This window comes from Oreochromis niloticus, linkage group LG11, assembly GCF_001858045.2.
Source record: "Oreochromis niloticus isolate F11D_XX linkage group LG11, O_niloticus_UMD_NMBU, whole genome shotgun sequence".
NCBI classification, from domain to species: domain Eukaryota; kingdom Metazoa; phylum Chordata; class Actinopteri; order Cichliformes; family Cichlidae; genus Oreochromis; species Oreochromis niloticus.
Window position 1 is genome coordinate 20,334,151 of NC_031976.2, and position 25,994 is coordinate 20,360,144.

General features: G+C 45.1%; 2 protein-coding genes and 1 long non-coding RNA gene across 3 annotated transcripts in view; 1 reads left to right on the forward strand and 2 right to left on the reverse strand.

Moving 5' to 3' along the window:
• Window positions 1-25,994, reverse strand: part of abcb4 (ATP-binding cassette, sub-family B (MDR/TAP), member 4) — a 58,608-nt gene that overhangs the window by 32,305 nt on the left and 309 nt on the right. The window contains exons 2-23 of the mRNA XM_019364493.2: window positions 23,616-23,683; window positions 23,263-23,350; window positions 22,729-22,864; window positions 22,595-22,631; window positions 22,303-22,494; window positions 21,908-22,079; window positions 21,694-21,818; window positions 21,371-21,542; window positions 21,149-21,262; window positions 19,963-20,073; window positions 19,747-19,872; window positions 19,221-19,424; window positions 18,968-19,138; window positions 18,530-18,691; window positions 18,258-18,434; window positions 17,628-17,774; window positions 17,438-17,542; window positions 17,111-17,188; window positions 16,876-16,959; window positions 16,595-16,798; window positions 16,393-16,493; window positions 16,168-16,308 (exon numbers count right to left, since the gene is read on the reverse strand). Coding sequence (XP_019220038.1) covers window positions 16,168-16,308; window positions 16,393-16,493; window positions 16,595-16,798; window positions 16,876-16,959; window positions 17,111-17,188; window positions 17,438-17,542; window positions 17,628-17,774; window positions 18,258-18,434; window positions 18,530-18,691; window positions 18,968-19,138; window positions 19,221-19,424; window positions 19,747-19,872; window positions 19,963-20,073; window positions 21,149-21,262; window positions 21,371-21,542; window positions 21,694-21,818; window positions 21,908-22,079; window positions 22,303-22,494; window positions 22,595-22,631; window positions 22,729-22,864; window positions 23,263-23,350; window positions 23,616-23,674 — 2,906 coding nt within the window. The 5' untranslated portion in view covers window positions 23,675-23,683. The remainder of the gene's footprint in view (window positions 1-16,167; window positions 16,309-16,392; window positions 16,494-16,594; window positions 16,799-16,875; window positions 16,960-17,110; window positions 17,189-17,437; window positions 17,543-17,627; window positions 17,775-18,257; window positions 18,435-18,529; window positions 18,692-18,967; window positions 19,139-19,220; window positions 19,425-19,746; window positions 19,873-19,962; window positions 20,074-21,148; window positions 21,263-21,370; window positions 21,543-21,693; window positions 21,819-21,907; window positions 22,080-22,302; window positions 22,495-22,594; window positions 22,632-22,728; window positions 22,865-23,262; window positions 23,351-23,615; window positions 23,684-25,994) is intronic.
• Window positions 1-25,994, forward strand: part of LOC102082960 (uncharacterized) — a 58,911-nt gene that overhangs the window by 13,752 nt on the left and 19,165 nt on the right. The window lies entirely within an intron of this gene.
• Window positions 1,805-25,994, reverse strand: part of LOC112841651 (multidrug resistance protein 1) — a 74,467-nt gene continuing 50,277 nt past the window's right edge. The window contains exons 25-28 of the mRNA XM_019364492.2: window positions 13,935-14,132; window positions 13,154-13,360; window positions 2,446-2,592; window positions 1,805-2,147 (exon numbers count right to left, since the gene is read on the reverse strand). Of these exons, the coding sequence (XP_019220037.1) occupies window positions 1,941-2,147; window positions 2,446-2,592; window positions 13,154-13,360; window positions 13,935-14,132 (759 nt within the window). The 3' untranslated portion in view covers window positions 1,805-1,940. The remainder of the gene's footprint in view (window positions 2,148-2,445; window positions 2,593-13,153; window positions 13,361-13,934; window positions 14,133-25,994) is intronic.

Sequence of the window (25,994 nt, forward strand, 5' to 3'; positions counted from 1 at the left end):
GTTGCCACGGGTACCCACAAAGCAATGCGCGAAAGTCACGTGGTCTGTCAATCTCGTTCGAAGTTCGAATATGTCCACACTTGCTTTCTTAACCTTTATTTGAATATAAAACATTAACAGTTACAAAGCAGCACATCCTCTAAAAAATAGAAACAAAATTACATTTTAAGTGAATTCCACAGAAACTTTGCAAATGAAAATTAACATTTGCGCAGCATTTCCCAGGCTTTAACTGCTCAGGCACTTTGGTCCTCCAACTCAATCCAAGATGCTGAACTGAGTCATAACTTACAGTACAAATATTAAAGATTTTGCCCAAAACGATTCCAGACAGTGATGATCCCATCGTGAGAGGCATAAAACCACAGTGCATAGACAAACGAACAAAGAGGACTGGTCATTGCATTTATTTGTTTAGCTCATTTAAAAAGGAGAAAAAAAAAAAAAAAAAAAAAAAAAAAAAAAAAGGAATGCAGCCATTTTTAATTCCAGTGTTCTCCCTACAAGTAAAAATATCTACCTCAAAAGGTCACTTTTCCTACTTGCACAAAAAGGCTCTTTAAAAGCCAAATCTGCCGCTTAGCTAAGCAGGAAAAGCACACATTAATCAACTTGTATCCACCAACAGTAAGTACGCACAAAAAACCCAAAAACAAATCAGTTTTACCATTTACACCTAGGGATGGGTACCGGTATCCGGTGCCATTCTGACATAAACGGTAGTAACCAGACCGAAAAGCAGCACACATTTCAGTGCTTTTTTCCCCCTGAGATGTCATACACTTTGGATTCTAGCCAATCATTTTACCTTTCCAAGGATAGTAGGCGGGCTCAGGTACGTAAGTTCTTTTAGAGCAGAGCTACAGATGAAAAATGCCCAAGGCGAAGCGGTCAAAAGTCTTGCTGTACTTCACAGCAAAAGATGCAAACTCAGCAGCCTGCAACAAGCGCTTTAAGGTGATACTGTGCAAAGGAGGTAACACCTCGAATCTGATGAAACACCTGGCGACGCATAGCGGGTTTTTTTTTTTTAAAAGCCGAGAAATGCACCATATTTGATAGCTTGCTGCAAGATCTCACACCGAGCACATCTACTGCGGGTGTGGTGCCTGTTATCGGACCCGGAGTTAGCAACATCCCTCAAGAACCCGAAGAGGAGAGTCCTGGCCCCTAGCCCTGCCAGTGTAGCAGAAATGATGATGGATGATGATGGCAGCAGCAGCCGTTCTTCTCTGCGTGAGTAGCTTAATGTTGTTCATGTGTAATTTACATTGAGTAGGCTAACCACGTTATTACATTAATGCATGTAAGGTGAACTAGCAAACAGCGTCGTAGTTACATGCGGCTGTCTTCTTGTGTGATGGCAGATACTCCCTTCACCCTGGCCAAAAAGGCTAAAATGACCAAAGAAAAAGTGGAAAACAGCTAAACATGAGAGGTTTTTGGACAGTTTGTGTTTTTTTCCATTGTTTAAACACTGCTTCCAGCCAAGAGTGATACCATATATGCCCTATAGCTACAGAAAAGGCTAACATTGTTATCTTTTTACAAAAAAACAACAAAAAAAACAAAAAAACAACAACAACAAAAAAAAACCCCAAAAAAACCCCAAAACACAGCTAAACATGAGGTTTTTGGACTAAGTTTGTGTTCTCCATTCTTTAAGCACCGGTTTGAGCACCGGCACCGTTTCAAAAGTACCGGTTTGGCACTGGTATTGGATAAAACCTAAGCGATACCCATCCCCATTTACACTTGCACCCCACACATGTCAAAAATCTCTTGTGGGAAAGACATGCAAAAGTTAAGGCCAATCAGAATTCAGACTTTATACATTTAAGTTTAAGCTACAGGAGCCACTGTCTGAATCTGCATGGAGGAGTGATGATCCAAGGGACCAGTGTATAATCCAGAACTCTAAAGATTATGGACACTACGGGTTATTTATCACCGTGTCCCATCTGTCTGTTGACAAGCATGTGGTAGACCCCCTTCTTTGCCAGCAGCTGCTGATGCGTCCCCTGCTCCACCACGACTCCTCCCTGGAATACAGCAATGCGGTCTGCGTTCTGGATGGTGGACAGACGGTGGGCCACGATGATGCACGTCCTGCCCTTGCTGGCCTGGTCCAGAGCCTCCTGCACCACCTACAGAGAGAGCATGGCCTCATAAGAGCTCCTACAATGAATGTTTTCAGCACTGATGATGGTTTCAATTTAAACCAGAGCTGTCATCTTTATCAACATGGCTACTTTCCTGTATTCCTCCCATCAAGTTTAATGTGAACTCGCTCAGCCCAACATTTCCACCAGTCTGAGTTTGTTCCCATTTTCTTGCGTGTGGATTTTAGCTGCAGCAGTCGTTTGTATGAGCTGGTGACTTTACTCACCATTTACTTAATCTCCCTGACAAGCATTACAGGTGAAAATGGAAAGATGTGCTCACCTTCTCGCTCTCAGTGTCCAGTGCAGAAGTGGCCTCATCCAGCAGCAGCAGCTTGGGGTTGCGGAGGATGGCTCGGGCTATGGCTATTCGCTGCTTCTGACCACCTGACAGCTGTGTCCCCTTATCACCTGCCTGTGTGTCATATTTCTGCTCATTGGGGGGGGGCAAAAACAAACAAACACAATGAGGGGGCATAGTTGTGTTACTATAGATGGTCAAAACAATACAAAGCATGAATCCAATCACTCCTCACAGCTGACAAATTTCTTAAAGTGTACTTTGAGGTTTAATAATAAATGCTACATTTATTGCCAAGTTATTAAAATGCTGGCAGGAAATCATTTTCACATGCACAATAACACATTCATCTTCAGCTGGCCTCCTGCATGATTACCATTCAAATTTGTTGACTGATTATAAGGCTTAATGATACAAGGCCTCCAGTAATCAGTACAGATTCCTCTGGTGTCTTGAATGGGAGAGGAGGTAAACCACTTCACTGGGATTGTCAGGTGGTCACCGTCCTCAGTGTTACATTGTTCCCTTTCAGTCGATTCACTCGGTACAACACATAAGTATGGGATATCACGCCCTCGCGTGTCCTGGCTGAAGAAACCTTTATTCACGCCTTTAAGGCAGATGACGTGTGATGACACGTGCACGGCCCCGCCTGCACATATAGCCGCTGTCATCACGGTCATCCCTCAGTTCTTACGCTCTTCACCTCGCTGAGAACACCTCTGCTGAGTTGGGCTAGCTAGCTGCTGCTAGTTAGCTCCGTTGTCTGCCGACTTGAACTTAGCTTAACTGCCCCTGTTGGTGTTAGCCTCCACCGCCCAGTTGGTGTGTAGGCTGCCCGCGGAGCGCTAATTTCAAGTTTTTCCTGTGCAGCGTTTCGCTTTGCGTTTTGGAATGGACTCCAAACCGAAGCGAGCAAAGCAGAAATCTTCTGTTCGCCCCTGTCCTCAGGGATGCGGTTTCTGTTTGCACGACAGCGACCAGCACGATGCCTGCCCTGTCTGCCTGGGGATCGTCCACGCTAGGAGAGCGTTGACGGAGCCCGAAGCCTGTGCGTTTTGTCGCCAGCTCCGGCGCTCGACCCTGGAAAGACGGGTGACGTTTGTGGAAAAAGTGCTGGGACGCTCGGCTGTCGCACGGCATGACCCTTTCCTTTCCGAGTCTGGAGCCCCGGCTTCGTCCGAGTCCGAAGACGAGGATTTCCCGGTCGATGTCCCCGCAATTAGCTGGGCTGACCACATGGAATATGTTGACGGGTTAGCCGATGACGAGCCGGAACCATGCAGGAGCGCTGACGGGCTTCAGCCTGGGTTGAAGCCCGCCAGCGCTCCCCGGGAAGACGATGACGTGCTGGACATCGGCCTGGACATCCATGGTTTGTCGGAGGATGAGCAGGAGAGCTCAGTGTCGGCCCAACGTGCCGCCGCTGCTGCGCCGGTCGGCCACGATGACACCTCTCTTTTCTCCCTGTTTCGCCGTGCTGCTGAGAAGCTGCAGGTGGACTGGCCCTCTCCTCCGCCAGCTCAGAAGCCGTCGCGGTTCGCGGGTTTTTTCCTCCCACCGGAGCCCGCAACGGCCAAAAACTGCCTTCCCATGTTCCCAGACTTTCTCTGCGAGCTAACAGCATCATGGGACAAACCTCTGTCTACCCGCGTCACTGTGCCCGGCTATGGACAGTACATGGAGTTGGACGGCGCCGAGGGGGCTGGCTTAGCTAACCCACCCCCTATGGAGCCGTCTCTGGCTGCTTATCTGGCCCCGTCCCATAACCATGGTGTCGGCGGCCCCGCAACTCTGCCGTCCAAGCACTGCAGATTCTCTGCTTCGCAGCTGGAGAAGATTTATCGGGCTCAGGCCGGCACTGCTCGCGCCATGAGCTCCATCACCATGCTCCAGACGTACCAGGCAATGTGCCTGGCGGAGCTCGGATCGCTGGTTCCTGATGACAGCCCGCTGGCACCTCTTCTTAACGAGGTCAGAGTCGCCACAGATTACATCCTCCGTGCAGCGCTCTCCCTGGGCAGAGGGATGGCTTCGACAGTAGTGGCGCAGAGGCACCTGTGGCTGACCCTCTCTGACGTCCCGGATAGGGACAGAGCTGTATATCTGGACGCACCAGTGTCTGCGGCTGGGTTATTCGGACATTCACTTGAAGCCATTCAGGCTAGATTCGATCTGAGGAAGAAGCAGACGGAAGCTCTGCGCGACATCATCCCCAGACGTCAGCCGAAGCCCAAGCCCGCAGCTAGCTCTCACAGGCCCGCCGCTCCTCTGCCGACTGGCAAGAGACCGGCGCCCACTGCTGAAGTGGGTGCGCCGCCAGCGAGAGCACATCCTCCGGCCCGAGCTCCACGCCAGTCGGCCTGGAGCAGAGGCCCACCCTCGGGCCCCCGGCGGGACCCGACGCCCAGGAGGAAGAAGCCTCAGCCCTCCTAGCTGTGGTTTCGAGTGGAGAAGGGGTCCAGCAGCAGGGAGATGCTGCTTTTACCCCTCTGTTGCCGCCCAAGAGGTGCCGCTTAAGTTCTGTTCAGGTTGTCAGCCCCAGAAGGCGCTGCACTTTCCTAACACAGTCTCCCAAGCACAAAACCCCTGCTCACAAAATGCCTCAGGTAACTCCCTGTTCAGGTGTGTTAAATGTTCAGGTGACCACATCAAGTGTTCCCGCTGTTTTTCTTTGTTGTGCCCCAGAAAAGGTGCCTCCAACAAAATGTATGAATGTACATGTTCCCATGTTACAATCAATAAAGAGTGTTGTTTATTCTCAAACAATCACAAATGCTCAGCCTGCGGGCAGAATGAGCCAGGTCAGGCAGGTGATGCAGTCCCCTGCAGACACACTGGGGGGCGACAACGCCCCGCCGACGGTGCTGCAGGTCAGCGGGCTGGCTGCTCGCTTCCCTCAGTGGCGCGCTTGCGCCCCCTCTCCGTGGGTGCTGCGAACCGTTGCCATGGGTTACCGGTTGCAGTTCCGGGTCAAGCCGCCTCGTTTCCAGGGAGTCGTAAATACGACTGTCAACACCGAGGCGGCCATGATACTCAGAGAGGAAATAGAGGCGCTATTGCAGAAAAGAGCAATACGAGTGGTCCCCGCTTCGGAGACAGACAAAGGTTGGTACAGCCGCTATTTTGTTGTTCCGAAAAGAGGGGGAGGGCTTCGTCCCATCCTCGACCTGCGAGTCTTGAACACGTATCTACGTACGTACAGGTTCAAGATGCTAACACTCAGACAGCTCTTGAATGCAGTCGGCCCGGGAGATTGGTTTGCGACAATCGATCTAACAGATGCTTATTTTCATGTGGCTATACACCCGAAACACAGGCAGTTTCTGAGGTTTGCATTCGAGGGCGTAGCCTACGAATACCTAGTGCTGACGTTCGGGCTGTCGCTCGCTCCTCACACCTTTACGAAATGTGCCGAAGCAGCGCTAGCGCCCCTCAGAGAGAGAGGCATCCGCATCTTAGCCTATCTAGACGACTGGGCTCTCGTAGCTTGCTCCAGAGAGCAGGCGGAGACACAGCTGTCACTGGTTCTGTCACACATTCAGACACTGGGTTTCTCTGTGAACTTTCAAAAGAGCTCGCTAATCCCTAGTCAGCAGATTTCTTTCCTCGGTTTGGAAATATGCTCGCTTTCCAGCCGCGCACGTTTGCCGGAGCACAGAGTGGCCGCGTTTCATCGCTGCCTCGCTCAGTTTCAGCTGGGACGCAGACTGCGTTTCCAGACGATATTACGCTTGTTGGGCATGATGGCATCTATGATCGCCGTAGTGCCACTTGGACTGTTAAAAATGAGAGCGTTTCAACGCTGGACTCTCTCTCACCGCCTGTGTGCATCGCGTCACCTCTGGAGGAGGCTGCCGGTAACCGCGTCTTGCATGCTAGCTCTCCGTCCTTGGAGGGAGCCCAGGCTGCTGCATCAGGGCTCTCGGATTGGGAGGGTGTTGTTTCGCAAGGTGGTGTCCACAGATGCTTCCCTAAGAGGGTGGGGAGCGCTGTGCGAGGGTGCATCAGTGAGAGGGATCTGGTCCGCAGCTCAGCGCCAGCTACACATCAACCACTTAGAGCTGTTAGCAGTGTTCTTAGCTCTAAAGCATTTCCGTCCAGTCCTGGAGGGCCAGCATGTCTTAGTCAGGACGGACAATTCAACAGTGGTGTCTTACATAAACAGGCAGGGAGGAACACGCTCTCTTCCCCTGTTAAAGCTGTCTCGCTCTCTGCTGTTATGGTGCAGTGTTCATTTTCTGTCTCTGAGAGCCACCCATGTCCCGGGCCACCTGAACCTGGGGCCGGACCTTCTCTCCAGGGGGGGTCCTCTGGTGAGAGAATGGAGGTTACACCCTTTAATAGTGGCTCAGATTTGGGATCTATTTGGCAAGGTGCAAATAGATCTTTTTGCTTCCAGGGTAAATACTCACTGCCCCCTGTTCTTCTCCATAATCGACCACGATGCACCCTTGGGCTTGGACGCGCTAGCGCACCAATGGCCAGATGTGCTCCTGTATGCATTTCCCCCAGTGGAAATGATATCTCCAGTTCTAGAGAGAGTGCGTCGGCATTCCCTCTCTCTGATTCTAGTGGCCCCTTGGTGGCCCACAAGGTCGTGGTATGCAGAGATAATCAGCCTGCTAGCAGCGAGTCCTTGGCAGCTTCCTCTCCGCAGGGATCTCCTCTCTCAGGCGGGAGGAGAAGTGTTTCATCCGCGCCCAGATCTGTGGCGCCTTCATGCTTACCTGCTGAGAGGCTAAACTTGATTGCTAAGGGTTTGCCACCCAGTGTGATAGCGACAATCCAGAGCGCTAGGGCCTCATCTACTAGAGGCTTGTACGCTTACAAATGGCGAGCCTTCGAGCAATGGTGCCAGGACCGCCACCCTCTCCCATTTCAGTGCTCTATTGTGGATGTTTTGACATTCCTGCAGGAGCTGCTGGATAAGGGCCTTTCATTTTCGACAATTAAGGTTTATTTAGCAGCTATATCTGCTTGTCATATTGGCTTTGACGGGGTGACACCAGGTGCACATCCCCTCGCCATACGTTTTCTGAAAGGGGTTCGCCGGCTGAGACCCGTGCTTAAGTCCAGTGTCCCTGCTTGGGACTTGTCTTTGGTGCTGGAGGCCCTTTGTAGCCCCCCGTTTGAACCCATCGAGTCTGTGGATATGAAATTTCTTTCATATAAGACTGCATTACTTCTCGCTTTGGCTTCGGCAAAGCGAGTGGGTGACCTTCATGCGCTGTCCGTGCATCCTGCCTGCACACAGTTTTCTCCTGATGGCCACAAGGTCGTATTGCGTCCAAATGCTGCCTATTTTCCCAAGATCATGCCTGCATCTTATAGCTCAATGGAGTTTGAGTTGCTGAGCTTTTGCTCCCCTCCTTTTGCATCTGAGGAGCAGAGGAGGATGCATTCTCTTTGTCCAGTGCGTGTGCTACGCACCTACATTGAGCGCACTCAGAATGTGCGTTTATGTGACCAGCTGTTTGTCTGCTTCGCCAATCCAAATAGAGGTAGAGCTCTGTCCAAACAGAGGCTGTCCCACTGGATTATAGAAGCTATCTCACTGGCATACGGCACCAGAGGTCTTGCTTTGCCCCACGGGGTGAGAGCTCATTCCACCAGGGGGATGGCAACCTCATGGGCTCTTTTTAAAGGGGTGCCTGTAGCTGATATTTGTGCGGCAGCTAGTTGGGCATCACCGCACACTTTTGTGCAGTTTTATCGGTTGGACGTTACAGCCCCTTCGGTGGCTCATACTGTCCTTTCTGCTGGGTCTACCACTCACTAAGGAAGTGGTGGCCCGATTCCGGTTCGGTGGCTGCTCTGTGGGGCGTGTATATATGTCCCATACTTATGTGTTGTACCGAGTGAATCGACTGAAAGGGAACGAATAGTTATGTCTATAACTTCTGTTCCCTGAAGGAGAGGAACGAGGTACAACACAAGGTGGCCCCACCGAGCAGTTTGGCTCGGTGAAGAGCGGCTATCGAACTGAGGGATGACTGTGACGACAGCGGCTATATGTGCAGGCGGGGCCATGCAAGTGTCATCACACGTCATCTGCCTTAAAGGCGTGAATAAAGGTTTCTTCAGCCAGGACACGCGAGGGCGTGATATCCCATACTTATGTGTTGTACCTCGTTCCTCTCCTTCAGGGAACAGAAGTTATAGACATAACTATTCGATTTTATGCCCATGACACCTCCTAATGTGCCCCCTTTTATTACCCCTTAATGTCCCAGCCTAGCTGTACTCCCGTCTCTTGATCCACAACCAGCTGCTGCTTCGTTCAGCACCCTCAGTGACTTGACTGCTCGTTGAAAGGCCTGCCCACCAATTGTGTTCCGTCTGAGCTGCCATTTCCATCCCAGTTATGCTTTTCAACCTGCAGGTGGAAAAATAAAGCGCCACCAAGTTTCCTATGCTTCCTAAGGGAAGCATGTATAATGTAAACAGAATTGGTGCTAGCACTGAACCCTGTGGAACACCATAATTGACCTTCGTGTGTGAAGAGGACTCTCCATTTACATGCACAAACTGGAGTCTATTAGATAGATATGATACAAACCACTGCAGTGCAGTACCTGTAATACCTACACTGTGCTCTAATCGCGCTAAAAGAATATTATGGTCAACAGTATCAAACGCAGCACTGAGGTCTAGCAGGACAAGCACAGAGATGAGTCCAGGGTTCTTGCTGATCGGAGCTGGCTTGGCCCTGGCTTATCGGAAAATTGAGAGAGCGGAGCCGGCTGTCCAAATCCCCACAAGGCTGCCCGCTGGGATTGAAACGATTGGACGAGGTATGAGTTGTTTGCAAAAGAAAAATCACCATCATTATACGGCTACCCCTTCGGCGCCAGCTGCGGGCTCAAGGCTGGAGCCGATCAAAAACAATCCCTGATAACGACTATGTTGTGACTGTTCCTTCCCATCCCATGCCCTTTCCAAACGCCTTCGATGCTTGTTTCCTGCGGGGGAACACGGCGGGTCTATGTGCCGCGCTGGAATGATAGCGCTGTGCAGGGCGGCTGCTGTGTTCGCTTCGGATAACTCCTCACCCCCCACCCATCCCCGTGGCTTGTCATGTCCTTCATAATGTTGTGCTGTGGACATTCATGTGCTTTTTTGTGCAGAGGAGTTTTTTGTTTCCTGTTCTCATGCTGTCCTACCATGGAAGCACAGCATGAGTAGGGGTCTCTTTTTTTCCTCTTGTACTTTCCCCATTGTAATGTACATTTCAATGTTTTTCTCTAATGCTACCAATCTCCGACCGGTATCCCCATGTAATGTCTGTGTTGTATGTGTAAGGTCGGGGGGGGTCCCATTTCACTGCAGGGCAACCTGCATGTGACGAATAAAGCTTTGATTGATTGACTGTCAGAGGCCATAAGAAGATCATTTGTAACCTTCACTAAAGCTGTTTCTGTGCTGTGATGAGCTCTGAAACCTGACTGAAACTCTTCAAATAAGCCATTCCTCTGCAGATGATCTGTTAGCTGTTTGACAACTACTCTTTCAAGGATTTTTGATATGAAAGGAAGGTTGGAGATTGGCCTATAATTAGCTAAGACAGCTGGGTCTAGAGATGGCTTTTTAAGTAAAGGTTTAACTACAGCCAGCTTGAAGGCCTGTGGTACATAGCCGATTATTAGAGTTAAGTTGATCATATTTAAGATTGAAGCATTAATTAATGGCAGGACTTGTTTGAGTAGTTTTGTAGGAATGGGGTCTAAAAGACACGTTGATGGTTTGGAGGAATTAATTATTGAAGTTAACTCAGAAAGATCAATTGGAGAAAAAGAGTCTAACTTAACATCGATGGTACTAAAAGAAGCTGTAGATAATATTACATCTGTGGGATGATTATTGGTAATTTTTTCTCTAATGATAAAAATTTTATTTGTGAAGAAGTTCATGAAGTCATTACTAGTTAGCGTTAAAGGGATTGTTGCCTCAGTAGAGCTCTGACCTTTTGTCAGCCTGGCTACAGTGCTGAAGAGAAACCTGGGGTTGTTCTTATTTTCTTCAATCAGTGATGAATAGTAAGATGTTCTGGCTTTGCGGAGGGCTTTCTTATAAAGCAGCAAACTATTTCTCCAGGCTAAATGATGATCCTCTAAATTTGTGACACGCCATTTCCTCTCCAGCTTACGAGTTATCTGCTTTAGGCTACGTGTTTGAGAATTATACCATGGAGTCAGGTACTTCGGATTTGAGGCCTTAGTTTTCACAGGAGCTACAGTATCCAGAGTCGTACGTAGTGAGGAGGTAAAATAATTAACAAGATAATCGACCTCTGTTGGGGTAGTATTCAGGTAGCTGCTCTGCTCTATGTTGGTACAGGGCATTGAAGATGATAACAGTGGGTGGATTATATTCTTAAACTTAGTTACAGCGCTTTCAGAAAGACATCTACTGTGATGAAGTCTACTCTCCACTGCTGTGTAATCAATTCTTGTAAATGTTATCAGGAAATGATCAGACAGCAGAGGGTTTTCAGGAAACACTGTTAAATGTTCAGTTTCTATGCCATATGTTAAAACAAGATCTAGAGTGTGATTAAAGTGGTGGGTGGGTTCTTTTACATTTTGAGAGAAGCCAATCGAGTCTAATAACCGATTAAATGCCATGTTGAGGCTGTCATTTTTAGCATCTACATGAATGTTAAAATCATCCACAATAATTATTTTATCTGAGCACTACATCAGCTAAAAAGTCTGAGAAATCAGAGAGAAACTCTGTGTAAGGCCCAGGTGGACGATATATGATAACAAGTAAGACTGGTTTCTGAGTTTTACAGCTGGGGTGGACAAGGCTAAGCATCAGGCTTTCAAATGAATTAAAAGTCTGTCTTGGTCTTTCGTTAATTAATAGGCTGGTATGAAAAATTGCTGCCACACCGCCCCCTCGGCCTGTGCTTCGAGATTTCTGGTAGTTAGAATGACTCGGGGGTGTTGAGTCATTTAAACTAACATAATCATCCTGTTGTAACCAGGTTTCTGTAAGGCAGAGGAAATCGATTTGTTGATCAATTATTAAGTCATGTACCAACAGAGACTTGGAGGCGAGAGACCTAATATTTAATAATCCACATTTCACTGTTTTACTCTTTGGTTCAGATGTGGATACTTTGTTCTTTCTTTGTCATTTTTTATGTTTAAGTTGTTTATTGCTGTTTTTTTAGTTTGTCTTTTGCCTGTTTGGGAGCTGACACAGTCTCTATGGAGATGGGGTTTTGGGGGGGGGGGGGGTAGTAACAGGAGGAGAAAAGCTGCAGAGAGGCGTGTAAGACTGATACTCTGCTTCCTGGTCCCAACTCTGGATAGTCATATTTTGGGGGGTTTAATAAATTTCTCCATATTTCTAGAAATGACAGCTGCTCCATCCAAAGTGGGATGGATCCCGTCTCTCCTAACAGCCTGCAGGTGGAAAAATAAAGCGCCACCAAGTTTGTTTATCACAGCAGTAAAAACACTGATCAAAGGTTTTTCAACAGAGGTTTTTCACAAAGGCCTCTTTAGGAGACTTGCATTGTTGCTGTAATTACTTTTGCACGCCATTTCACAATTTCTCATTTTAGCTGACTAACGGTCCCCTTTACAGCATCTCCATCTGACCTATGAAGCCTTATCTTTACAACATCTTAAAGAAACCTGTGGGCAATCACACCAACCTTTCATCTACAGCTTTATCATGACAAAATATTTCAGGTCCACGAGAGTGGAATAAATGTTATAAACTCAACCTTGTTCATCTTGGGGGTTAATGTAGTTGAGCAGAAACAGAAAGGCACGAGACCCTTACAAAACGATGGAGCTCTATTCAATGCCAAATAACAACAGTTGCCTCAAATCACTTCATATTGTAAGATAAAGACCCTACAATAATACAATACAGGGCTGAAAGAATTACTCAAAGATGACTCGATACTGACAGCAAACCCAACAGTTTGTATAGTGCTTTTTGATTAGTGCTTTATACTTTTAAACTAATATTTTAAGATTTTAAATTGGTGGCAAGATCCCAGAACCCTTAAAAACCACAGACCAGCATCTAGTCTACAGTTCATCAGCAAAATGCTTTGAAACCACCACATTACTATCAAGTTTCAGTCTGCCTCCTGACCAGAGCACTTTGAAGTGTCAGCACTGACCAGTTAACTGCCTGTCAAATACAAGCAGCAAATTCAACATTTTAAAGGATGTAAAAAGCAAAAGAAATGCCATCTGAGCGATCTGGATGACGAGCCTTAAACACTGTATCGAAGAAATTTCAGAAGTTTCAAAGTTAAATTGATCTTCGTTTGTTTCTAATGTGAAACCATCACATCAAAAACCAGCAGTACTGGGAGAGCATAAAACAACAAAAAATAAACTTGCAGTGTATAGTTAGCTCTCCAGGCAATAAATCATCAATTCATGATTTCTTGTAGTCATCTATTATCTCATCTGCAGCAGTGTTGCCTCTTACGGTTACATTTTAATCTTCTTTAGATGTTTCTCATCATGTGATATGATAAAAATCTCTGGAGCAGGTGACACTCAGAGATCATTTTATAGCAGCCATCAAGTGTCAGTGTGCACAGCCTGAATCAGAAACAGCATAAAGTTGAGACTCGTTCTAAGGCTTTAGGTTTTGAGGGCAACACAAAGACATCCTGGCTGTATTGAGTATAATAGTATAATGACATTACCAGTGGCAAACCCTCTATGAAGTTGTGAATGTTGGCTGCTTTGGCCGCTGCCTCTATCTCGTCCATGCTGACTTTGCGGCTGTTGTCTCCATAGGCAATGTTTTCAGCCAAAGAGCAGTCGAACAGCACGGGCTCCTGGGAGACGATGCCTATCTGGGACCTCAACCAGTGAATGTTCAAGTTTTTGGCATCAGATTTGTCCAACGCCTGAAGGAGAAAGAGTAGCACAAATAGGCTCAGGCAGTGGTGCACGCTTGTGTCTTTTTTACCACATGGACTGAGCATTCATTTGATATTTGCAACATCCATTTAATCACCAAGCCCTGAAGGAAATGTCTGATTCGTTAATGGCTAAAAGCTTGTTTAGCTGAAGAACTTGTCACTTCTTACTTAAAGTTAACTCTGATCATTGGTTTTACATCAGTTCTGAATTGATGTAGAAATTCAGTTAATGACTTATTTTGCCAGAATTTTTTATTTTTTTATATATTTTTTTTTAAGTGACAAACACAAACGTACTAGAAAACCTGCAATGGTGCACATGGTGTTTAAAAACGCCATGTGACAACAGGACACGAGACAACAGACAACAGTATTCATTTCCCTCTCAACCAGATAAATGTTTATGCAGTAATCCAGATAAGAGCACCTGTTACATGGACTTCATAACAGCAGAGTACTGGAAAGCACTGGGCAGCTAATCATTACCCAACTGTCAGTAGGTGAAGAGGCATCAGTGTGAGGTAGTGCACAGAGCGTGGGCGTGCAGTTGTTTTCTCACCACTTTCCCATCCAGCGGGTCATAGAACCTCTCCAGCAGCTGGATGGTGGTGCTCTTCCCACAGCCGCTGCTTCCCACCAAGGCCAGAGTCTCTCCCTTCTTCACACTCAGATTCAGCCCTTGCAGGATGGGTACATCAGGACGTGAAGGATAATTAAACTTGACCTTCTCAAAGGTCACATTACCATCAAATTGGTCCTGGAAGAAGAGAATCAGTTAGATATGTGGTAAAATATCACTTTTCTAAAGCCGTGTTTGGTGCGCGGGGCTTTGCGTCATGTACCTGACTTGACAGCAGATGTGCAGACGTTCCTATGACGAAATGACGACGCCATGGCACCGAACAGAATGGCTGAAATCACACTGGGAGAGGAAAGTTAAACACATTAGCTTCGCTGTCAGTGGGGTGTGAAACAGGATTACATAAGGCTAAGCTAACACGAACCTACGACATCTGTGTGCCCAGCATGTTTGTAATTACTGATAATCTTAAAGATGAGTTTGCACTGCTCGGTCCCGCCGATAATGATGAACCGACTGACGAGTTTATGCCTACAACAGCTGTAGTCAGAAGTTTGCATTTACTCATCGTGGGCATTAATTTAATGGTAATTTTGAGGCCTTTAATATTGCGTCACCACTTTGCCAAGAACTGGAAGAAGACCCAAACAGTCAGTCTGAGATGAGAGGGACCTGGTTAAGGTGTTCAAGAACAACCCAGGAACCACAAAGTCTGAAGCCTGCCATGAACTGGAAACTGCTGGAACACCAGCACCACTGTCCACAGTTAGGTGTGTTTTACATCACCATTGACTGAGAGGGCGCCAAAGCCTCTGCTCAAAAGTCAATACCTTTGAGCTCGACTGAAAATGGCAGACGCCCATGTGGACAAGCAAATGTCTCCTGGAGAAAAGTTTTCTGGTCAGACGAGAGAAGAATGAGCCGTTTACCCACCACAACAAAACTTTGGAAGCGTAAAGTTGAGGCTTTCAAACCCAAAAACAATATATTAGCACTGAACCAGTGTGGTGGTGGTACCATCATGCTACAGGGCTGTTCTGTCAGTGACAGTATTAATACTGCATAAATTGGCTGGACTAATGAATGAGCAGAACCACCTCCACCTCAAATCAACTATATGGTTGACCAGGGCAATAATGCCAAACACAGATTAAAACTGGTTTAGAATGGATAAAGCAGGCTAACATTAAGTTTATGACACGACTGTCCCAAAGCACAAACCTCAGTCCTATTGAAAACTTGGGTTATTTTTGCTTTCCTGGCACAAACCTGAATTTAAGCAAACTAAAATGGGCTCTACCAATCCTGCCAAGGAGTGATTAAACGATGCCAGAGGCTCGTTTATGGTTACCAAAGGGGTCTGGTTGAAGTGCAACTTTCTAAGTTACATTTAACCAAACATTAGTGGGGTTGTTTGTATATACTGGAGCCTGTGTGGATCCAAAATTCACTTTACTACAGTAATGCTGCACAATCATTCCATCCTGGAGAGTGGGAAAAACAAAAAAGCTCAGAGACAATAAATCAATAGAAGCTAAAAAAAAAATTATACTCATGCCCACGATGAGTGGATGTGAACTTTTGTCCACAACTGTAAATACAATAAATGAAGGTCTAGGTGTGTTAAAATGACTTCAAATTTGATTTGTGGATCTGTCGCACCAACAAATGTACAAAAGTCATTTTCAACAGCACTGAAACATTTACAAAAACAAAAAACCCCAAGAAATCAGGAAGGGGGCATGTGCCTAAAATTTCCTATAAACTAGTATCCAAACTGATATTTTAAAGATGCTAGCGCTTCGTCTGCCTAACTTCAAAGCAAGGCAGCCTCAGTTGGGTGTACAGTGTTCATTAAAATGTAAAGAGGTAATATTTTCTTCTTTTATGGACTCTGAGGCTTCGGTTTGCCATGAACTTTGGACTTCCCAGTTTATGACACACAATATAAATGAAAGCAGTGGCTCCTCCCAGCAAAAGAGAGTCTGATGTATTAGCACAAGTATCTGTCACAGTGTACATTTGAAAGCCACCCCAACCACCCCACGCTGAGGCTCTTCATGTGCTTCTGACTAAGATGATTATTAACAGCCACATGAACAGGTTCTGTCCATCAGAAATGCTTTGTTTGGATGTTACCCGCCATGCAAACTGTCAGGTCTGTTTGTTAATCTCCTCATGAAGATACAAGCCAATGTCTCAGTTCACTCACAGGAAGACACCTTCGACATCCATCCTTCCAGCTATAACGAGCCAAGCACCAAAACGGAAACAGGCCGCATATGCGAAATAGATCATCGCCTGGGAAAAGGAGAAGGTGAGGCCGTAGATGTGTGCCATTTTCTTTGAGTTTCTGTAAAAACACGAGAAAGGTGGCATCAGAACTTAAAGAGCGTATAATTGAGCAATCAGGTCCCTGTGGTACAAATTATCCTACTTGTAGGGCACGTCGAGGTTCTCCTGATACAAAGCTTCAAACTTTTCCTCTCTTGTGAGGCAGACCACGGTGCGGATGTTCTCGATGGCCTCTGTGGCAATCTGCAGAGACCCAATGCAAATATCTCATGAGTTCAGAGTTTCAGACTGAGCCGTGAGGAATTTGTACTTTCACTCTGGCACATCTCGCACCCAATCCTCACCTTTCCAGCCTTCTCCAGCTCCTTCTTGTCTTCAGCAGCGTGTCCGCCAAGCATCTTCATCTGAATGGCTCCAGCCACTCCAATGATGGGCACCAGAGACAGGAGCAGCAGAGTCAGCTCCCAGCCGTACACAAAACCCAAGATCAAACCGGTGCCCATGTTGGCGAAGTTCTGAGCGAGCGTGGCCATACGCACGCCTGCGGCCTAAATGGATGATTTGACACTTTAGTGTGAGCCTTTGGCAACCTTTGGCCAGCTGTTGGGCTGTTGTTCAAGCTTACCCCCTGCACTTGGGCTGCATCTGTGGCCAGTCTCGTAGTGAGCGCACCAACACTGTTTTTGGGTTGGTCAAACCAGCCCAGATCCTGCAAAGGAGATTTGAAAGAAGCACTGAAGGACCTGACCAGCTTTCATTATGGCTGCCATGTAGATAATTTGTTCACTTTAGCCACCAAAAGAAATTATTTTTCAACAACATCCTCCCTGCACTCTCATTTGACTTTGTCACTTACATACCTGCCTCATCATGGACTTAAAGGCCCTCAGTCTCAGCTTCAAGGTGAGGACCTCTCCAGATTTACCAAAACAGAAACCCTGTTTAAAAAACAAAAAACAACCCCCCATGACATTAGCACACGTGTCACATCATCCGCATGCATTTATGCTGCAACACCAGCATCCTTTAAACTTGTGTGTACTCTCCTAAAATTTGACAGGGACCTGTGTGACCATTTCCCTTTCATTTTTAACCTTTTTATTTATTACTTACTAGCAGGATATAACAGAGTTTACCAAGTTTACCACAAACCCCCTTCCATCAACTGCATGTGTGCATTTGCATACCTGTAGAAACATGGTGACAAAGGAACCTGCTCCAATAGCAGCAAACATGAGGGAAAAGAAAACTGATCTTTGTCTGACAACGTCTTGGTCCGGTTCTGCAAACACCTGAGGGGAGATAAAAAGATCAAGCTTTCTACAGTTGCTGAAAACACCTCCATTTAACACGAACCTGTTATCAAGAGTAACCTACATTGATGATCTTTGAGAAGATGACTGCAAACGCAGGCTGTATTGCACCATTGACGATGGCACAAAGGGTCCCCAAAAGAATGTATGGCAGCTCTGAACTGTTCAGAGCCATCACTTTGAGGAACGACACAGGGGGAACGTCTTCATCCTGCAGACAGGAGGAAAGATTAAAAAGGCATCTAACTCAAGTGATGAATGAATGGTGTGTATAAGTAGATTCTCAGCATGAAAATGATCCCAAACACATTGCTAATGCAGTAAAAGCATAGTTGATAGAAACATACAATAGATCATCATCAGTCTAGGAAGCCCAAACCAAAATTATTGAATCAGTGTGGGATCAGCAAACATCCAAAGAAGAGTTTTGAATGTCCTTCAAGAAGCCTGGAGAACGTTTCCTGAAGACTACTTAAAGAAACTGCCTAAGAGAATAAATTGCAGCCCCAAGTTTTAAAATAAATAGTACTGTATAATTCAATTATTACTTGCCAGAAAAGGTAAGAGGAGGTGTGAACACTCATCCAAGTCAAAATAATAATAAAAAAAATTAAACAATCTTAGACTAAGAATAGATTTTTTCATATTTACTTCACATTCCTTTATTGATAGAAGGATTTAGGTGTTTGCTCACCTCCAAGTTATCACCAGTCAACTTTTCCTTTTCCTCTTTGTCTCCTTCTGAAGCTTTAAAGGATGCGCCTTTTGTGCTCTTCCTCTTGAAGAGAGAAGACTCAGACAACGACCTGATTCCTGGGCTTCTCTCATCTGCAGACTGCTCATGCTCCTCCTCTGCATTTTTCTGAAACGTCTTCAGGAGGAAAACCACAAATGCAAAACAAACAAATAAAGACTGGGTGCTGTTGAAGTTCCCATCTGCTAAAACTGCCTGTGTGCAAAAATTACCTGCATGGAGACCAGCGTTTGGTAGACTCCCCTTCCTTCCATCAGCTCGCTGTGAGTTCCCACCTCTACAACCTTGCCATCTCTGAAGCCGGCAATAACATCAGCGTTTCTGATTGTTGAAAGGCGGTGAGCCACGATTAGTGTGGTTCGACCCAACCGGACCTGCACACGGGCGAGTTTGCGTGTTACACCAAGTTAAATGTTACTAGCATGCTGCTCTCAAGCATTTAACATAAACTTAAATTATTGCAGGAGGGTAGGTTTATGTGTACCATGGCTCAAATCCACAATCCATGCGGGAGACATTTATACAAGACTATGAATCAAGTCAGATTGAGCGGATTGCTCCTCTGGACATGAGTTAACATTTCTGCTCTGTCTTTATTTATTTATTTACAGTGGCCTTGAAACGAGAATAAAGTAACCGTTGATCCGTACCTTATCAAGCGCCGCCTGCACGATGGTCTCACTCTCAGCATCGAGCGCAGATGTGGCTTCATCCAACAGGAGGATTTTGGGGTTGCGGACTAAAGCTCGGGCGATGGCGATCCTCTGCTTTTGTCCTCCGCTCATCTGAGTCCCCCGATCTCCCACCAGAGTCTCAAACTTCTGCTCAACACAGAGAGTCCAATGATTAGCAAGTGGTGATCAATCATTTACAGGGACAGAGGAATTGCAAGTGTTGCCCTACATCGGGTAGCTTCATAATGAAGTCATAAGCGTTTGCTTCCTTGGCAGCTTGTACGATCTCCTCCTGCGTCACATCGGTTCGGCCATATCGGATGTTCTCTGTGATGGTGGTGGCAAAGAGGATGGGCTCCTGGCTCACCACCCCGATCATCTCCCTCAGGTGTCGGACGTTAAGAGAACGAAGATCGTGACCGTCAACTAACACCTACATGGACACACACGACACTCAGTTTACACCGTTGTGTAGATTCGCCGTTTCCATTTACTAGTTTATGTGGAGCCCTTTATACACAGAAGCAAACAAACCAGTTTACTGTATTTAAGCAAACAGACTCAACTTTCATAAGGAGTGTCCAAAATAAACAAAGTTCTTTAAAAGAAAATCCACCTTATCATCTACTTTAGGCTTTAAGTTGTTAAAAAAGACAAAAATAAATATAAAGGTCTGATTTCTGAACGGTTAAGTCTGCACAGGACTGACCTGATTTGTACATCTTGCACTTCAAAGTACTTGAGGTCCCACTTACGTTTCCTTCCTGAGGATCGTAGAACCGCTGCAGCAGCTGGATTGTGGTACTTTTACCACAGCCACTGCTTCCCACCAAGGCAAAGGTCTGCCCCCTCTTCACAGTCAAGTTCAGGCCATTTAACACCTACAGACAACACGAGTTTGGGGATATAAAACTGTCAGCATACTATTTTAGCATTTTAAAGTACAGTATACAGCGGCTATGAGAACATACTTTGATATCGTCCCTGGAGGGGTAGCTGAAGTGGACGTTCTTGAACTCGATGTCTCCTTTGATGGATTCAGGTTTGTAGCCAGCCTCTGAATAACTGTCGATACTGGGGACCTGTCGAGAAGAGAATCAATTACTGCAGATTTCACTTCTAAGAGGCCGAACTAATACAGCAGAACAGGGCTTATTCTTTTCATAACCTCAAAGAAACAATGGAAGGAAATGCTGTTAGCCCTTCAGTTTCAGCTGAGCGCGTTCAGAAAGCACAATGTTTATTTTCACAGCGCTTTACGTTTTCACTGCATCTCCTGTTGCACAGCTCTGTTATTCTCCCTTTTGCCTTGCAGCTGACAAAAGCTGAGCTCTGTTTTGGCAGAATTTGACACTTATGTCTCACCTGGAAGCCTCATCCTTTAGCACTTCACCCTTGAACATAAGAATAAGAAGTAGCCACAATACAAGAAATGATTTCAGTGTGAAAACAGGTAAAACAGAAGTGACTTTCAAAGGCTTAATATCCTCCCCTTCAAGTCTGGAGCAAGGAACACGTTTCAGAGAAGATCCCATTTGTTTTTTTGCTTGAGGTTGTGTGCATTTCTGTTAGTGTGCAAACAAAAGTGCTGCTCAGCCTGCAGTTTCTCAGATGAAGCCATCCTTTATCTGCATTTCTAAACTAGCATGAGTCTGTAGTTATACACAGAGACAAACACGTGCAGCACAAGCTAAACATAGCCCCGTCCCAGAATAGCAACAGGCAGGAGTTGACCCTGCAAGCCATCCTTCAAGTGGCTCAGCTAAACAGACTGGTTACGCTCCAAGCGTCTGTGGCCATAGGAGCCCCTTTTAAATTCTACTAAAGCTCATTTCACAAAACACTTTCCACCATCTTCACAGTGTCTGCAAAACTGATGATCATACTCGAGTTTTAATTATTTTTTGGAAATGAGTCTGATTCAGCAAGTGGAAGAAATTTACAATAGCCACAGCTGTGCAACGTCAACTGAATGAACAGCAGGAGCTCCAATTACAGCAAAATCCAGCTCCAGGTTGCTGGCAGCATCAAAGCAGCTCACCGGAGCGCCACCGTAAAGTAGCATGTTTGGTAATACAAAGTGGCAACAGGGCAACAACATGAATGGGTGAAAAAAGAAAAAAGTAAGCGCTGAGTGAAAAACATTGCACTTCTTACGTGATCAATGATGTTGTACACTTTATACGCAGCTCCCCGAGCACTCGCAAAGGTCTGGATGTTGGGAGAGGTCTGTCCCAGTGAGAAAGCACCAATGAGCACAGAAAAGAAGACCTTTTTGAGGAGAAAAAATAAAAATGCGCACTGGTGTTAGTCGCAGCAAAAACCTCCAAGTCACGTGCATGTTTACTGTACAAACTAACAGGTGACAAATCTACTCACAGTGAGTACAGTTCCAATCGTGTACTCTCCATTCAGGATGAGTGTACTGCCATACCAGAAGGCCAGAGCATAGGACAGGTAAATAAAGAGGAAGGTGACACCCATGGAAATGTTAGCAGAGATCGCCTTCTTTATTCCCATCCTCTTAGCATCCTCTAGGTTCTTATGATATCTAGAGTGCAACACAAAGAGCACAGTTAGGGGCAAATATAGTATAAAACACATTTTTAAACTCCACAAACAGTGGATTTCTGCCAAGACTGACCACATCTGCACAAATAATGCCATTTTCAGGCTGTTGATAACAGTTAAAGACACGACACCTCTCAATCTCCTTCTCTTGACCACTGAAGGCAAACACAGTCCTGATTGAAGAGATCACCTCCTCGGCTACAGCACCGGCTTTAGCATATGCAGTCTGCTCTTTACTGGTGAACGATGTGAGCACCTGTACACAGACAAAAGGTGGTGATGCATACAGAGCCCAGGGTGTTTTAAGCATCAGAAACACAGGAATAAACTTCTGCAGCAGCTTACCATACTGAAAAAAGCAGCAGAAATGCCAAGCACGGGGCTCACAGCCAGGATGACCAGAGTGAGCTTCCAGCCTTTGCTCAAGCCGATGATAAAAGACACAACAAAGCTGGTGAAACCCTGGATTAGCATCCCCACCTTGTCACCGATACCTTCTTGGATCTTATAGACGTCACTGCACATGCACATATAAACATCAAGCTCCAGTTTTGAAAAGTCAGATACTTTCAAATACAAATGACAGACACACTCATCTCCATAATGCCATTTATTCAAAGCATCCTTCAGTTTCAGAAAGTTAGAGATCTGCATAGCTGCTGAATATACTTCTAACATGTTTAATTAACACACAGCGCTGTGGGACCTTTAAAATCACACACTTCTCATCTGTTACCCACTCTGTGAGACGCGTGTTGAGCTCTCCCGTCTCATTGACGTCAAACCAGCCAATGTCTTGCCGCATGATTTGGTGGAAAAACAGGATGCGGATGCGTTTGACCTGCCGACCGGCTGCCAGGGTCCAGAGGGCCACCTGTAGGTAGGCTGCAACCAGCACCCCAGCTCCCATGATAGAGAAGTATATGGCATGGCTGGGAGAGGACAAGTGACAGATGCGGTCTGATAAATCTACTTCAGTCAGTCTCTCCACCTGATGAGGCAGCTATGAGGTGTCAGGCTGTGATGTCTTACCCAGTCATTTCCTCTTCTAAGGTGCTGTTTGTGGAATCTGAGGACACAGGAAGGAAGAACAAAAGAGTCATTTTACCCCTTAATGATTATTGCCGTGCTAGCCGTGTGCACACACGCCTGCATCTGAAACTCACTGGCTGCCTGCGCTATGAAGCTGTCCGTCATGTCGCCAAAGACGATGCACATGAGTGGAAGCACTACGCCGTTTGCCATTGACATCACCGTCCCAACTATAATCATTAAGACATCCCAGCGGTCTGCAAACCTAAACTGCACACAGAAAAAAAATAAATAAATTTAGTGGGAAAAAGTTCAACTGAAAGCAGCTTTCATCTCCTCCCTGCAGGGGTCTGGTGGAGTTCACTGAAACAACGAGAGGATGTGCCTCACTCCCATCCTCTCCTGACTTCCCCGTTCAGCACACACACCTTGCTGTTATGCTTGTAAGAATTTACAGTCTTACAAGATAACTATAAACAGTCAAACCAGCTGAAAACACTGCTGCTCCCAGTTTGTCTTCACATGCACACTCCAATAAAGAAAAACAATTTCCACACCAGAAAATTAAAAAAAAAAAAAAAAAAAACAATAAAATGAGCCTTGAAGAAAAATAAGTGTATAACCTGTTTTTTTCTGGCAGCAGGTGATTAGTATGAAGATGAACCTACCACTTTGATGGGGCTAACCATGGGCATCTTAGGAGGCTTCTCCTTTTTCTTCTTCTTCCCTTTCTTCGAGTCATCTTTTTCAGTCTCCCTGGAGAATTCATAAATAACATGATGTCAAATATCTCCCAAGTTTTCCGTTTCAAAGCTTAAAATCAAGCACAGATTTTTTTTAAAAAAAGAAAAAAAAAAATACTTCAGAAGTTTGACTCAAGTCAAACTGTCTGGTTCAGCTCCGGTTTCACATCAAATCATAATTGATATCAGTCAAGCACACCCATCAGGAGCTTTCCTATACATCTGTGTAGCACGTAATCAGTAGAAAAGTGATTTTAGTAATTTAGTCTTTTTTTTACCCTGTATTTCCATTTTGATGGGGTTTGGCTGCGGACATTTCCATCTGCTCCTTCTCCATGGCTGGGTCCTGTCAAAATAAAAGCTATCCCATAAACATGCCTTTGCCCTTTAGAATACGTTAAACCTGCAATAAAACACAGTCTGCGAGGTTAAGCCTTTACAAAACTGAAATTAGGAGGAATTTGAGGGGTGGAAAAAGTCAAAGTACAGTAAGTCCGTGAAAACCAGGGTGCAGATATTCTGCCTGTTGGATGGATTTGGAAGAGAAAAAAAATTCCCCCCTCAACAACAGTTACCCTATCAGTTAGTCCTCTTTAAACATCGAAATGATATAATTTGCTTTAAGGAAGTTGGGTAAAGTACAAGTACAGCATTGTGATAACAGTATAAATCATTCATCCATCTATTTTATTTATTTATTTTTTTTTTTTAAATTGAGCATCAACAATGTAGTACAAAGACATACATATAGCAAGGCCACAATGCTCCTTTTTACATATTTACCCCACCCCAAGAACATATTGGACACCGATCCAGAGGGGAAAAAGTAAATAAATAAATCAATAAAATGAATTAATGAATAAAATGAATTTAAATGAAGTACAAGGAAATTTACCGTATTTGAAGATGTGCACTTAAAGGGGAATAGTTTGCACAAAATTAATCCCAATCACACACAAAAACAAGGATTTATGGAAGCTGTCAAGCCTTTTTCAGGTGGGTATGGTTTTAATTTTCTCTAAATGTTTTAGCACTGTATCCCAAACAACAAAAAACCTCTCCTTCGACCCCTTGAGAGCGTACTTTATCTTTTCCAGCTGTATAAATTGTGTCAGGTCACTAAACCACAAAGCCGCTTTGGGTGGCTTTTTTGACTTCCAATGCAACAATATCCTTCTGCGTGCAAGCAATGTAGTAAAAGCGATTATGTTTTTATGACTCTTCCTTAATGTTCTATGTCCTCTCTCTGTGACACCAAATATACCCTTAACTGCATTGGGTTGAAGCTCAACATTCAATGCTTCGGACAGTGTATTGAAAATTGTTGACCAGTAGGCTTTTAAAGTAGGACATGACCAAAACATGTGTGTTAGATCTGCAGAGGGATTTCTACAACTCTCACAGCTTGCATCTATGTTTGGAAATATTCTGGCCAATCTTGCCTTGGAGTAGTGAATGCGGTGTAGAATCTTGAACTGTATGATGTTTAATTTAGCACAAAAAGTGCTGTTGTTTACTCTTAAAAGAGCGCTCTCCCAAATCTCCTCCTCTGAGTCCACCCCCAGCTCATTCTCCCAGTCCGCTTTAATCTTTAGCATTGTTATATTCTTAAAGGAGGCTATACAATTATTAATTCTTGAGATAAGGCCTTTAGGCTTAAATGTCAGTTTCAACAGATCATCTACAGCAGTAGATGGAATTATATTTGGAAAGTCGGGGTTATGATTCTGAAGGAAATGGCGAACTTGAAAGTATCTAAATAAGCTGGACCGAGGGAGGTCAAATTTGTGTGACAAATCCTGAAAACTTGCCAAGACACCGTCTATGTACATGTCAGAAAAGTTATGGAGGCCTCGTCTCTGCCACAGAGCAAATTCAGAGTCTAATCTGGCGGGAAGGAAAAGGTGATTATTGTGTATAGGGGTTAAATGGAGAAGATTTTCAAACCCAAAGTTCTTTCGAAATTGAGCCCATATTTTGAGAGTGTTATTAACTATAAGACTGGTGGTGTGCTGCCATGAGGAAATTGGAAGGCTGGAGGTGACCAAGGCTCTAAGAGAAGTGGAGATGCAAGACGCTGCTTCAATTTGGCACCAGTCTTCATCAGGGGTATTGAGCCAGTATATGATTTTTTGAACATTTGAGGCCCAATAGTAATGGCGAAAATTTGGAAGTGCTAAGCCGCCTAGGTTTTTAGGCCTCTGTAACAGATCCAGGCGTATTCTAGGTTTTTTTCCCATCCCATATAAATGAGATCAGAGCTTTATCAACAGATTTAAAAAATGATTTTGGAAGGTAAAGTGGGATACATTGAAAAAGATAAAGAAACTTGGGGAATATATTCATTTTATTTTATTCATTTTATTCATTTTTATACAATTTACAGTATATATCATTTTAAATTTGTTTTACATTTCCCTTCAAGCAGCTTTGAAAACGGCAACAGTGTAAAGAGCTAAGACACTGAAAAAACATTTAATTTTACCATTTAAATCACATGTTAACCGAGTTAATAAGTTTTTAGACGCCTACAGTTTTACACAGTTTCGGGTTTTTCGGGTTTCAACATTTTTACCTAAAATGAAACCGCAGAAGCTCAGACTGCGGTTTATTTCCAGCACCGGCACCGCCTCTGTCTCTGACGTGGTTCAAGTATA